General features: G+C 39.9%; 1 protein-coding gene across 1 annotated transcript; it reads right to left on the bottom strand.

Moving 5' to 3' along the window:
• Positions 1 to 2,521: 2,521 nt before the first annotated feature.
• On the bottom strand, positions 2,522 to 13,105 carry CASP10 (caspase 10). The gene is made up of 11 exons (XM_088523748.1): positions 13,089 to 13,105; positions 10,204 to 10,543; positions 9,968 to 10,067; positions 9,314 to 9,449; positions 8,564 to 8,646; positions 7,188 to 7,224; positions 6,664 to 6,771; positions 5,494 to 5,588; positions 4,304 to 4,415; positions 3,263 to 3,767; positions 2,522 to 2,715 (listed from the first exon to the last, which is right to left on the bottom strand). Exons 2-11 carry the CDS (start codon positions 10,515 to 10,517, stop codon positions 2,553 to 2,555), a joined length of 1,653 nt encoding a protein of 550 aa, XP_088379874.1. The 5' UTR covers positions 10,518 to 10,543; positions 13,089 to 13,105; the 3' UTR covers positions 2,522 to 2,552.
• Positions 13,106 to 14,640: the final 1,535 nt, after the last annotated feature.

Raw genomic sequence — 14,640 nt, 5'->3', positions numbered from 1 at the left:
TCCTCTTTTGGCCTTCTCTGAAATGTTCCTGTTTGTTAATTTGGGTATCTCCAGTTCTTATTCTCCTTCACCCGGGTTTTGTTCTGGCTTCCTCTGGCTTCCCCTAGAACCGTCTCAGTCACCCACTCAATTCCTTGTGAGCAGCCTGTGAATAGTTCTCATGCAGAAAGGGTGTGCTCTGAAAAGGGAAAAATCCTGACGCTGGTTACTATTCAGCCACCGGCGTGACTGTGTTTCAGTCAGGATGCACAAAAAATATTGGCAGGCAGGAGGGGCATCAGACACCTTGGGAACAATGCAAATCCTGCCTTAAGATCACAGTCTACCCTAGAGAAAACCTCCATAACAGGAAGACACTTTTTAGCTGTTTGCACTTAACTCTGTCTAAACAGGAGTTGTACAAGTGCTAATCCTTCCTTAGCAGTGCAGCTAGAGCACATACATATGCACATGTGCCTCTGTATGCCACCAGTAAAACTTGACAGAAACCAACCGTAATTTTTTTGACTGTAGGCTGATTTCTTTCTGCCAGAGCTCGTTATTACTAGTTACTTGTAAGGAGTGCAGCAAGCAGCGATAAATATTCAAGCTGGGTAAAACCCACCCGCGTTCCCTCACGACCGACTGCTATCCTTCCATACACCACAGGAGGTCACACGGCCACTTCAGCACAGCCAATGCCCTGACGCACAGCACCACAGAGCACACAAGTGTTAAGGAAAACGAAGCTCGAGATGACTCAAGAAAAATATTCACATAGAAGAGTATAAATCACAGCAGTGCAACCTTTGTTTGAGCAGGGCGTTTAGAAATGAGTGAGATCTCACTGTTCCAGGGCACGGCCCCTCTCCTAAGGAACTCATGGCAGAAATCAGTGCAGACTCTCCTGCTATTATCGATCTTTACCATTTAACTGGAGACCACCCAGGCACTTACTTAGAAATGAAGGCAGCATGCCCCCCACCCCCAGAAAGAGCGCCAAAATTCTTGCCTGTGTTTACTCCGCGCTCAAACTATAACTGTTACCTATATGTATCTGCATTGACAATTCCAATATGGAATGTGTTCTGCTAACAAACCCAACAGAATTTCTACTTGTGGCACAAATGTGATTTCAGATATGGCGGCCGTGCTTAACTCAGAAGATTCAAGAGGGTCACACAACTGTCAATTTACCATGGTCAAAAGTGACTGCTACTGCTTTGGCAGATTAGTTCCAATATGATGCTTCAGATGATGCAAAAGCTTCCTCCTAAAGATCTTGGATAGTGAAAACTAAGAATTGTTTTCACCAGCATTAGACATTATTCTCTCTCAAATCCTAACCTTGAGTTTGGAGCTGTTTTAGGACTAGCAAGCACAGATAACAGCCTGTGTTCTGCTGAATAACCAAACTTTCACTTTTGTTTAAACTCCTTTTTTCATTTAAAATCCCACTGATTCACCCAGCCCAACACTGACAGGGGACAGCAAACAAGGATAAAACTTAGCCCAGTGCATCATTTTTATATCCCAGACTTTATAAAAGAAGTATAAATTTAATTCAGTTGTTACTGAATTAATTAATGCTACATGAAGGACACAGACACACACAGTATAGGCAAATATTCATAACAAAACATGGCATAATTTCAGTTGAACTCAAACATGAATTTATCAGAACCTTGATCAACAAGGACCCTTTTCTCCCATATTATTTTCTCCCTTATTTTACACCTTAAAACAAGAATTGATTTATCATGACATTTAATGCTTACTAAAGTAATCAATCTGATAATCTAAGCAGATACACTGAGTACTGTGTTTCACAGCGAAAAACCCTTCTACCTTTTCTTCCCAAAAGTGATGAGGAAATGATAACCAGCAGAGCGGTTTCACAGAAGGAATATTACACTGCACTCTTGCAGTGCATTTTTTTTTCCAATTTTGGAAAGAATCTAATTACAAATGAGGTACATGAAAGCTGACAGAAGACATCAGTGAGCACTGTGGAAATAAGTAGTAATTTCAGTAGTCAGCTGATTCCTCATACAATTAAAAATAAGTTAAGTTACAGATGGAAGAAATCTTTCTTCACTTAATACTTAAGCTTTCTTCCCTACTTTTGTCTTTTAGCCTGCAAGATTCTTCCATAGAGGTAGTGTTTCAGAGGCAGGATTCAAGATTTTTAGCATGCAAAATACAACAGGATGAGGTTAAACCAGAATATTAACATTCTGGTTTAGATACAGAAGGCTACATGCAATCCTTAGGCTAGCACGAAAATACTTACATACCTATAGCCTGCGCAAGTACAAAGAACATTTAACACAAAAGAAGCACACTTCTGCACGTAGCCATCCCAACCCTAATCATTTGAAAAATACTATTTGAACAGCTGGCACACAGATGGTGTTAACTATGCCTCCTTAGGCTTCACATTTTCATCATCAAAAATTCTAAGTTGTTGCCTCAAGGCACAATGGCCTCAGGAGTCTGAGTAATTGACTTAAATGCAGTTCTCCACATTAGCTGGTTAAATGAAATGTGCTCATGAAGGTATTCAGGAAGCCTCAATGTTGCTGTGAGGGAGGAGGATCTCTAGGCACTGGGAATATAAATTTTTTTCTTAAAGTGTAAGCTGGTTGGGGCATCTGCTTCTTTCTCCCCAAGCTGTCAGCACGCCTGCTCACATCTTCATTAACTTCTGTAAGAATGGACAAAATATCTTCACCCCTGCAGACAGAAAGCGAGCAAACAGAAAAACGATTTATTAATAAGCAGGTGGCACTGCTTCTCCATAACACCTACAACGTTTAGGAGATACAGCCTAGACATTTAAAAAACGAAAGAAAGAAAACAAGCACTTTGCTCAGAAATTCTCTTATGTTCTTATTTAGATCATATTAAAAATGAGAGGTCTTTTCTTACTTTGCATTGCTTGATTCCATCAGCAGGGAAAGTGATAGGAAGTGTTTTTTTTACCTAAACTCACTCAAGAAACAGATGGGTCTAATAGACAGAGGGGAGATTTAGAGATTTAGAGTTTTTAAATTAAACTTTACGTTCTCCAGACTATCCCTAAATGGTGCTAGCAGTGTTAACATAAATTTACAAGAGTCAGGCAAGCAAATCATTTGTTTAACTAAGTTTGTCCAACTCAAAGCATGCACTAACTTTCTTATTTGAATTTGACTTTGAATTAAAAAAAAAAAAAAAAGTGGAGGGAAAGGAAATTCTTCCCATTTCTTCAATGATCAGCTAAATAAACTAGTCAAGTTACCTGGGTACCAACAGCTGTAGCTTGCTGCATAGAGCCTGAATATACCAAGTGCCCTGGTCAACATGCCTGAATGAGGCATAACCATCAATTGTGGCCATACCCAGGAGGAAATCAGCTTCTTCAGGAATACTGTCAGAAGGAGAAATTCTCTGTTGCACAGAAGGCAATTCAGGAACCTGTGCATCAGCTTCAACAGAGACAGGACACTGTATCTTTTTGCCTTGGCATGCCTGAATAAAGAAGAGTTTGGGTTTTTCAGCAAGCGCTGGACATTGTTTGGCAGTGAAGTAGGACATGATTGTGCGGATTGATATAAGCTCCCCATCTTTCCCATAGATTGCTCCCGAATCTCCATGAGATAGAATACAGCAGATAAAACAGTCCCTGTTTATCTGTTTTTTTGAATCCTGCCAAGTCTCCATGAGATCTTTAATTTCCTTAGATGTTCGATCTTTGTAAATCTTCACCTCTAGACCAAGCCATGTGAATACCCGCTCCAGCTCCTCTATAAAGAAAGATAAAAAGAGAAATTGAGCAGTGAAAAAAAAAATTTATGAAGTTACCATGTAAGCAAGTCTGAAGTGTAAAAGAACCTCCCACGCTTGTGCCTCTGCAGATCCATCAGTATCATAATCCTTCCTGAGATCATTATTTTCCAGTTGCAGTTATGATTCTTACAGGGTTTCATAAGCAAAACAGAAAGAACAAAACTAATGAATGAAAAAGTATACACAGAATTGCAATTGGCAATTGCACAGGCAATTCTGGATTACATCATGTAGTTTTATTTATTATAGCTATAGATATACACTGCATAAATAAAGAGATTCTTAAAACGATTCAAAAATGATCCTACTGCATGGCAAGTTGAAGCCTTTTAGTCCTTCCCCTTCTAGGATATACAAGTGATATCATTTAACAAAGAACAAAAACTTGACTATTTAAGAATATTAACTAAAATATGGACAATAAGGCAAGGAGAGAATGAACTCATGAAAGGAAAATAGACTAACTAAAAAAAATCTTTCCGTAGAAACTTACCTGCGTCTTTGCAAGAACCCCTCCTCTCCCCAAGATCCCCATCAAATTTAACATTATTAATAACAAGACAAAATCCTCTCTTTGGTCCGTCCATTTTGTAGCTTGTCAACTTCTGTAGAAATGGAAGAGGAAAAAGGCTTATAGTTTCAAGAAGTGATAAATGTCTGATTTCCAGCACTCATAGTGCCTTAACATGTCTTAAAACAGGTATTCAAGATTAGAAGGACCTAAAATTGGGGTTACTTTTGAAAAGCTGTAACTCAGTGGGGTCTCCTTGCATGAAAAGACACAAGTAAAGCTTCAAGTATACTATGTCACCATACTATCAAATGCAGAGCAAAAGTTTGTTAAGACCTAAAGGTCCCTCCCATGCTTTGGTAAAGATGTTTTAAAATCTGGGAAGTCACCCAAACTTCAAGTACCATATTTTCAAATCCAATCTTAGGTTTAACACATCAAGTCCATTCAGATACCAGACACTCAAGTTCCTTGCTTGTTACTACAAAGAGCGACCAAGGAATTTGTGCATTTTAGTGGAACCAAAACTTTCCAAGTTCCTTCAGTAGCAGCAAACAATACTTTTGCTACACCAGCCTAGACATCAGTAAAAAAGTGCAGACTAGGCTTGAAAGAAGCAACCACACAAAAGGGAGCTTCTTCTGAACCTAGACCTCTGGATTATTATGATATTCACATGTCTGCAATATCTTACTGAACACGCTTGCCTTCTTGCATCTTCCTTACAAGCTCTTTTGATGCTACCGCTTAACTTTTAAAAAAATATATTATTTTAGATAAGGTTATACTTAAGTTTTTTTTTTAAGCCAGATACAGAGAGCAAAAACTGCTAAGCTATTGTGCCCACCTGCACATTCTGCTGCCATCGCCAAAACATGCAACTTAAGATAACGCCAAATGCTTTGCCTGCTTCAGGAAGATAAGCAGATGCACTGACATGAGAATAATATGATAGGTGTAATGCCCATTTCACCCCCTCCCTGTCTTACAATATTGGTAAGTTTCTGGACTGCAAGATTAAAATACACTCTGAAATGTCCCAATTGATCCGACCACTCAAAAAAACAAATGAGAAGTACAAACATCTCACAAGTCCTTGCATGATAAATGTCATTAAAGGGATGAACATTTCACACTCTTGGTTAGTCAAAAAGGATGAGATTGTCTCTAACCTTGGATTCATTTTTTGCATTGATGGACTCTGCAGGCAGCTCCAGGTTCAGGTTCACTTCAGAGATGCCTTGTATAACATTACCTGCTTTGTCATCTATGAAAAAGACAGCATGGGTATTCATGATGAGAAACTAGTACTGGTGGATGCAGCAAAGAGTTCAGCTACAGTACAGCACTTCTTTTATTTTAAATGCTGTTACATGAAAAGCATAACTCTTCTGTATGAGATAGCACTGTCCTGTTCAAAGGATCTATTCAGGCCATGCTTCCAATAATTTTTGGTATGTACTTCTGTGACAAAAGTAAGGTTTCTGTTCATATGGGTTTCATGGAACAGATATCTATGGTACCAGGACAGATTCTACCCGAGATGGTCAAATGCATTTTTCAATTGGAAATGAGCACAGAAATCAACTGTACTCTAAGAAGGATCTGTGATGTTAATACTGAAGGACCCATTACGGAATCTTCTTTTGATTCTGAATCATTTACAAAAGGTCTCAGACAAACTTTCAAAATATGGCAATGATAGATCTCTAAAGCTGAACAGAGCTGATGCTGTGTGGCTGCACTTTGCAGCTGTCCAATCTGATGCAGATTCACAAAGACGGATGCAAAACATCTGCCAGCACTTGTTTTGTGGCTGAGAAATGATCCAAACATATTTTTTTTCTTTAGTGAAGGAAACATTTTGCCTTCTGACACCCTAAAACTTTTGCTTTCTTCTGTAAAAATCATTCACTATTTAATGTATTCAAAACACCAACATCTGAAAACTCTCTTATATGGTAATCTCAGTAATTTCACTTACTCCAGTAGGCTTCTGGAAGATGTGCAAACAATAATTTTAATATATTATGTTCTTTCTAGTAGATAAAGGTGCTAGGAACAGAACATTTGCCTCTTTATGTCCTCAGATCTATTCTGCTTATTTGAACAGTCATTCTGGGTTTGCCTTGGAAGATCAGATACAGGTCTTCATGATGTCCACCCTTAGATAAAGAGACAGGGAAGTTTTCCTGCTTCCAGAGCCTTTTCTCATTTCCTCTTTAGTGGTCCCTTGCAAAAAAGGTCTCCAGGAACTGACTTGGTCCCTTAAGTTACATGTTAGATTTAAAGCAGCTATAAATAAAAACAGCTTAATACTAAAATCTTCAGAGAAAACAAACCTTGTCTAGTAGGTAAGGAGTGCACATTCCCAACATGCTCCTGTAGACTCCCAGGCTCTTCACCATAATCACCCACACGGCAAAACAAGTCAGAGGTAAAATGCTTTTCTGCATACACAAAAATGACAGTTGAGGTTTTGAAATAGTCACTGTGCCCCATTCTCTTACCCCTCTGCCACAGGTATTCAAAGAGAAAAAGCATTTTTCATTCACAGAAAACAGTTTTTTTGCTTCTAATCAGATCAGCCCTCATTTCAGTTCCCAAAAAAACAGTTTCCAGGTAACCACTGACGAAGTACACAGGATTTGCCAATTGTATTTTGTCTCTTTGATATAGAAACAAGCATCTTTGAAATCAATTTGTACAGAAAGCGAAAGACTCTTCCAAGAAGACTGCAAGGTAACTTTGTTGCATTAAAGAAAATGTTAGAGATTTCACAAAGTAAGTCAAGATAGTTAGTAAGAGGTAGCATGAACTATAAAGGTCTATAAAAAACAAAAACACACTTTCCAGAAAGCCTTACCATTGATTTTAGAACTCACAGATTTGATAGATGTCTCCTATTTTTGGGGTGGGGGGAAAAAATCCATGCTAAAAATCATTGTAATATTTTTTTTTTCATAGCAATAAGCAAAACAAGGTTAATAAACACAAAGCTGCTGGAATAGTGGGAGGAAAAGCACTGAGTTTTTAGTGCAGCAAAGCATATAACAACGAACTACAAAACACTTCCTCGCTTGAAGTGTATCTCATGGAGCTAGAAACAACTACACTTTCTCTTAAGGAGAAATGAAAATAACAAAGAATTTTCTTACACTTCCAATGATCCTTTCAGTACAAGAGGTGGGGAGTCACTATAAACAAAAGTGCAATATAGTCCTGTATCAGTTCATTTGGATGATCAATTATTTAATTCTAACTCACTGTACCTATCTAGTCCTGCCTAAGTGACCTCTGGCAGCACTAAGTGTCAATGGTTTATTCTATAGCATGCAAAAAGTGTGAAACTTTTCATTACATCATTTTTGTAGGAGCCTCTCAAGAAAATCAAACAGAATTGTAGAACAGGTATGGGTACAGGGTTTTGTTTTTTTTTAAGAAACAATCTATATTTTCTTAATACAACTGCATTCATTTTCTACCATGTCAAGTGCCAAATCCTCTACACATATAGAGCGAATATAGCTTAAGCAACAATAATACAATAATTCTGACACTAAAGAGTCCATTTTCCTCAGCTCTTGTCTACTGGGACTGTACTTCTGAGAACTATCTTCAGGCAGATCATTGGCTTTACTCATTTAGAGCTGAAATAGATTTAAACTCCCTCCCTTTCTCTCCTTTTCCCTCAAAAAAAAAAGAGGTTAGTTATAGACTACATAAATTCCCCAGTCCGACTCATCATGCAGCTGAAGGAAGACCCATGATCAAGGGTTGGGCAAAGTGAGATCACTTCCTTTAGCAGCAGCAGTTTGAATTGACCTTTAAACTATGGTTTAGATCATCTGAAACTTAAAAACTCAGCACCAGCTGATGACTCATTCTCTAGAATACACCTTTGTAGTCTTCTCTCTTCTCTTCCTAACGTAATTTCTTTTGCCAATTGCACATAACTAGCAGTGCTATTTTTGACTTTCATTATTAAATGTTGCTGCATTTCATACAAGCTGAAGGAATATGTTTGCTGTCTTCCTAAATCAGATCGGAAGATTTAGCAAAAGATCTCAGAGTGTAGTTTCAAAATAAAGGCATCAAAAAATAAAATAAAATAAAATAAAATAAAATAAAATAAAATAAAATAAAATAAAATAAAATAAAATAAAATAAAATAAAATAAAATAAAATAAAAACAAAACCAAACCACTAAAACCCAAGAAGGCAGCAGGCACTCCATCGTACCTGGGGGGAACTGAACACTTTGGTACTTCCAGGCCATGCAGATTCCTTGATTGGCAGAGTGTTCTCTTGCTGAGGTAGAGATACTAAAAGCAGAAAGAGATAATAAATGAGAGAAACCAAGTGTCTTTAAGTTAAAGATGTATGAATTTACACATTAAGGCAAACGTGCCTCTATACTTAGAAAGGCATTAAAAAAAGGAAGCCACTTTCAAACATACTCAGGAAGTGAGCCCTTTGTCCTGGCTGGAAAAAAAAAAAAAGTAGCATTGCACTTCCCAGAATTGATTTCCCAGTGATTAAATAAATGAAACTGAAACTTTTCCCCAGTATGCTTATAATTTGTCCACAGGATATTAAGTGAAGTTAGTTTACAAATTACAGCTAACCCCCTAGAAACCGAACCACTTATTTAACAACAAAGCTTACCACATACATATGCACACACAACTTGCACTGCTAGCTTATTTGCAGATACAATTCCCCTTAGAAGCTTAATATACAGCAGTGTGCATCTGTAAATCACAAAGCGACTTTTACAGTATAGTTGTACATCCTTAGGGGAAATCAGCTAGGAGGCAATGCAAACTAAAGAGTCCTCTGCTAAAACTGTGTTTAAACTTGTTCTGAGTGAGCCTACTCTACCTTCTGCTGCAGCAGTGCATCACAGGACCACCAGGTGCCAATTCCAGTTGCCCAGACACTCCCTGAGCTTCCTGCATTTTAGCAGAAAGCTCTGACTGGAATTCTTACCTTTTTCCCTTTTGTAACTGTTTATTGTTTCCAGGAGATCAGGTGAAACACTCGTACAGATTTTCTCCAGCATTTTCACATTGCTTGCAGTTAAAAGGCCCTGTTTTTCCAATAAAATGAGCAACTCCAGAGCAGACTGACAGAAAAATAGAGAGAAAACAAAATGCACTTATTATTTCTCAGAACTTAAACCAATGGCCTCAGCCTTCTCTCCCTCACATAATTACATTATCATCTGGTTTGTTTCTTGCCAATGAGTTCCGAATAGTCTATTTTCATCACCAGGTGAAGGGGAAATGTTGCACCACAGAAAGCCACTGACAGAATTATAACTTGGTATGTTCTTACTTCAACAGATTTACCCAAACCATATTAATGAATCTTGGCCTTGAGAAGGCTTTATTGCTGTGAAATATTACAAATATACGTGGGTATGAATGTTCTTTGTTCATGGGCCAAGCAAGAAAAAGAAAGATCCATATGTCATCCTGTTATGATCTAATGTAAGACAGTGGAGCACCCATGACTGTCCTTCACACAAAGCAGCACCAAATTCCACTCTAATTCTGCCATGAGGATCTTCTTCTCCATGTTCTTCCTCGCCTCCATTCTTCCCTCCCTTTTATTTATACAATTGTCTTTCTCCCTACATACAACAATTGGCTGTCGTTTCGGCAGGTAGTCCCTCAGGAGGAAAATGATTTCCTTCAACATCTCGCTGGTAATGTTTTCTGCCAATTCATACAGCATCTGCCTGTAACAGAGACCCAATGAAATCAAAACAGAAAACGGTGTAGAAACACAAGGTGATCTGAGAATTAAAAAAAAATATATGGAAAGGGATGCAGCAGGTAATAGACAACAGGGCTAGCAGAATCCTAAAAGCTCACCTGTAAGGAGATACTCTTCCCTTCTCTGGTAGATATTCTTGCACTCTCTCCTTTGTATAGTTAAGTTTTTGGAGCAAAAAGTGACATTTAATTCTATATAAAAGTTCAGCTAATAGAAAAGTATCTTCCTCGTTCAGATACTCTTCAGCCATAAGAAGCTGAAAAATGTCCAGTGCTGACTGTGCACTTTCCAATTTTTTGAAGGGGATCAGGTCAAGACAGAGAAATTTTAAAGCTGCTACATCTTCGGTCCCCAAGTTATCATCAATGAGAAGAAGCTTCTGACGAAACTTCAAGGTGATGTCATCCCCCATGTTGATGAGACAGAGAACCTTTCTGCCTGGAAGCAAAAAAAAACAACCAAACAAACATTGATAACACTGTAGCTTTCAATACAAAAATCCTTGAAATAGGATTTCATACAATAGCTAATTGAAAGCTCTGAATACTCTGTAGAAGAGGAATTTTCATTTGAATCCATTCAAAATTTACTTCCTTCTCCAAGAAAAAAAAAAAAAAAAAAGTAACCGAGATCTTATTTGGCAGCAGCTCTGGACAACCCAGTGTACTCTTGAAGTTAACCCTCTTCTGAGCAGAAAGCTGAACTAGAAGACCTCAGGAGACCTCTTCTCCCAACCTAAATTACTCTATACACTGTCATCTACTTTCATGTTCACAAGAAGGAGACCACCACTACCTTCTCCCTCACAACTGCACCTCTGTTCCTATACACTGTGGCTGGGAAGAGTCCCTGCATTTAATGCTATTACAGCTCTCAGTAGAAAAAGCACAGTGGTAAAAATCACAAGTGTTTCTTGATCTGCAGTCTGAGAGCTCTGCTAGTGCAGTGAGGAGATGTTCCTCTGTTTCAACTCTGATATCCAGCCTGAAGCCGCAAATACTTCCATACACTGCCAGTTAAATCCTGCAACCACACTGCGTCTCCTATTTGGCACAGGAAAACCCTAACACTGCCCTTAGAGGAGTGCCTAATAAGATGCGACAAGAAATCAATTTAAGGGGGACTGTACAGGCAACTCAACGCTACTGAAATGCATTACAGATTAACCATCCTGCTGCTAAACCAACTTCCTCCATGCAGCTGAGGCAGCTTTCTTCTACCTGAGAGAGGCTATGCAGGCAAACCTGTTTTGATTTGTAAGAAAGTGCTTGTTTGTAAGAAAGATGCCTTCTGCCCAAAGAGCCAGGTGGATCATTTAGTGTAGCTGGAAGTAGCAAAGCTCTCTACATGAGAAGCAGCAGAAAAAAAAAAGTGATGTGAAGGCATGGACAAGCTCTCAATTCAAAGCCTACGAAACATCTGCAAAGACAGATCAGCAAAAAAATCACAAAGAACATTCTAACATTTGGATGGTGCCAGGAAGAGACCAGTTTTGTGTTTGCCAGGAAGAGACCAGTTTTGTGTTTAGGGGCACATAGGAAATATAATCCCAAGTCCCGACATTCAGCTAAGGATGCAAGCAGCAATTCTTATTTCAAACAACTGGATTGATAGAACCGAGGAATCCTGAAACCTCTACTGCCCCTTAATCATTAGTTACAGACTGTTTAAGCAAAAACAGTCATTTTTTTTTGGCCTGTATTCAAGCTTACTCTTCCACAGGTTACTAACTCATGTTTTTTTTTCACCCATCAAATGAAATCCTGTGTATCGTGACAGCTTATTCACTTATGGCTACGATCAAAAAGGTTCAGATCTCAGTCATCTATCTGCACACATAAATTGTATAACTTCACATTAGATCAGGCTTTAAATTAATATAGCTAAGTTAGTTTCAAACCCCTTCTAGATGCACTAATCACGTAAATTTAGCAGATTAATGTAGGTTAAATTGATTCCTGTCTAATAAATCATGTTCAAATTGAATTTATTTCTATTTGGAATTCAGAGAAAATAACTTTGATCAAGCCAGTCTCAATCATAACTGCAGAACAACAGGGACAAGTTGTGTGTAAGTCAGGTGTAAACAGTCATTTCATCAGCACAACTAAATGAAACAAGATCCAACATCATTTTCTTCATCTACCTTAAAAAAAAAATCTATAATATCCCTTCCAGCTGCCTTTCACAGAATGGTTGGGGTTGGAAGCGATCTCTAAAGATCATCTAGCCCAACCCCGTGGAAAGCCTTTCGCTCAAAACCCCTCCCAGGTTCCCAACACCCTTGCAGACACTGAACCTGTGCTGTGTTTGGCAGCTCTGACCTCTCTTCCTTCTCCTTTGCACTGATGGCGGCAGGGCTGTTACTGCCTCCTAGCACTGCTGCGAGAGGAGATAGTGCAGATTTACACTCCAAGGCAGAGCTCATCTTATTGTTGCTGTGTTTCTAGAACACTCTGCCACTTTATGCATTTCAGAGGCACTTTCAAAAACATCGTGGTGAAAGACTCCTAAAGCAGAAGAGGAAAAAACAACAACCTCTCCCTATTCCTGTAAAATTATTTATTAAAAGCTAAGACAAACGCTATCTATCCACCCAACACCAAAACACATAGTGGGCAGGACCTCCCTGCTCCCCTGACTCCCCCATTTACAGTTACCAGGTACAACACCAACACCCAGGAAGGTCACAGATCAATGCTTCTAATGCATGTTTTGCAACATATCCAATTCCTCCGTGGAGAAAAGAAAAAAAAAAATCACGTAACGTAAGAGCTAAGGATCATCAAATCACTAGTTTTTCCTTTTAACGTTTAACAAAGCAAAAGCGCGGGGCCTGGGGGCGGCGCGGCAGCTCCGCAGGCGCAAGGCCAGGGGCGCCGGGCCCCAGCCCGCCGGCGGGAAGGAGGAAAGGAAGGAAGGCGGGAGGGAGGAAGGGAGAGAAGAAAGGAAGGGGCTGCGGCGCCGGCCCCCGGGCCCTTACCTGCGCAGCGCGCCCCGCCGCTGCCCGCGCCCGCTCCCGCTGCGCGCGCGCTCCGGCCCGTGCTGAGTCACGGCGCGCGGCGCCCCGCGGGGCGGCGGCATCGCGCCGGCCGGGGCAGGCCCAGGCGGCGGCAGCCGGGGCCCGGCGCCAGCGGGGAGCGCTGCGAGCGGGAGGGAGAGGGAGGACATCAGCCTGAAAGCCCCGCGGCTGTAATTTAGGAGCAACAGCGTTTCTTTTGTCTTGTTGCCATATTTTAATCAACCCCCCAACAAAAGAGGTGAAGTTATTTGATAGAGGCACAGAGAGAAACTATCAAATAATTTTGTATGGGAGATAAAGCTTGAAGGAACATAATTAGAAATACAACAGGCAAGACCACACATTGGCCATCTACTGAGGAGTTTTTTTTAGGAACGCCACCACATTGCGTGTCAGAAACATATATCGGAAACTAATGCATATGCCGCGTCACATAAAGCTGGTAGTGACCCGGGTGTGTGCAACAGTCACTGCTACTCCTAAGGAAGGGCTGCAAGGGGCCTGTGCAGCGGATCCACGTGGCTGCATGCGCACGTGTGCACACTGCTGCATGAAGCAGTGCCGCAGAGCCTCCTGCTCCACGCACTGACACTTCGGGGCAGAAAAGTGGGGCTTACTTTATTTTGTTCAACAGCAGGTTCAGAAAACTACACGTTTTGGCTCACAACCATGAAAACCCTCCACTATCTTTTGCTTATGTTGCAGTCTAACGCCTTAGGTTTAATTTTGGATGTATCATGGAGAGTTTTTTTCCTTTTCTTTTGGCTACTGAAAGGGAGTTTGGTAGTAATTAATTGCAGCAGTAACAGATCTGTGCTGTGGGTACAGCTTGTTACCACCCAGGCCCTGCACCCAGCCAGTTTCCAAACTCAAAGTTCAGGTGCACACTATAACAAAACCAGACAGTCCCTACCACATATAGCGATGGGCACAGAAAGCAATGGGGGGAATAACAGACAACAACTGGCATCACAAAATTTCTGTATGCGAGCAAATACCAGCTTCTTCACTGTTAGTTTTTACAATACAGTTAATTGATATACCACTCCTGAAAAAAGCATCAAGACAATAAACACTGCCTAGGACTTGTATGATTACAGAGTAAGTACTATAATCTACTGGGCTAAGAATCTACTGAGGACTGAGACACCCATGTTGAAATTCAGTATATGACATGGATGAATGCTGCATGATACATGGAATGTCCTCACAAATTTGGGGAACTATAATCAGCAATACATCTAAGCAGCCAGATGCAACTTTTTACTCTTTTACTGCCAAAATTATTTAGAATAGTCTTTTCAGGTTTTTCCCTTCATTTCTTAAGGAATAAGACACACACGTTCCTTACACTGTCATAAATTGAAGAATAGGAAGACTTCTTGAATCCCCCTCTCCAACTTACACTGTCATAAAACTATCATCCTATCACTGATATTTAGGAAATAGTTATTTATCACACACACAAAGTTGTTGGATCCTGTAAGAATATCCACGATTATTCTTACTTCCT

The sequence above is a fragment of the Tinamus guttatus genome, unplaced genomic scaffold (assembly GCF_059628265.1).
Source record: "Tinamus guttatus ecotype Peru unplaced genomic scaffold, ASM5962826v1 Tinamus_guttatus_pri_ptg000197l, whole genome shotgun sequence".
NCBI lineage: Eukaryota > Metazoa > Chordata > Aves > Tinamiformes > Tinamidae > Tinamus > Tinamus guttatus.
Note: the sequence above shows the minus strand (reverse complement) of the source record. Positions and strands in the feature narration are given on the sequence as shown.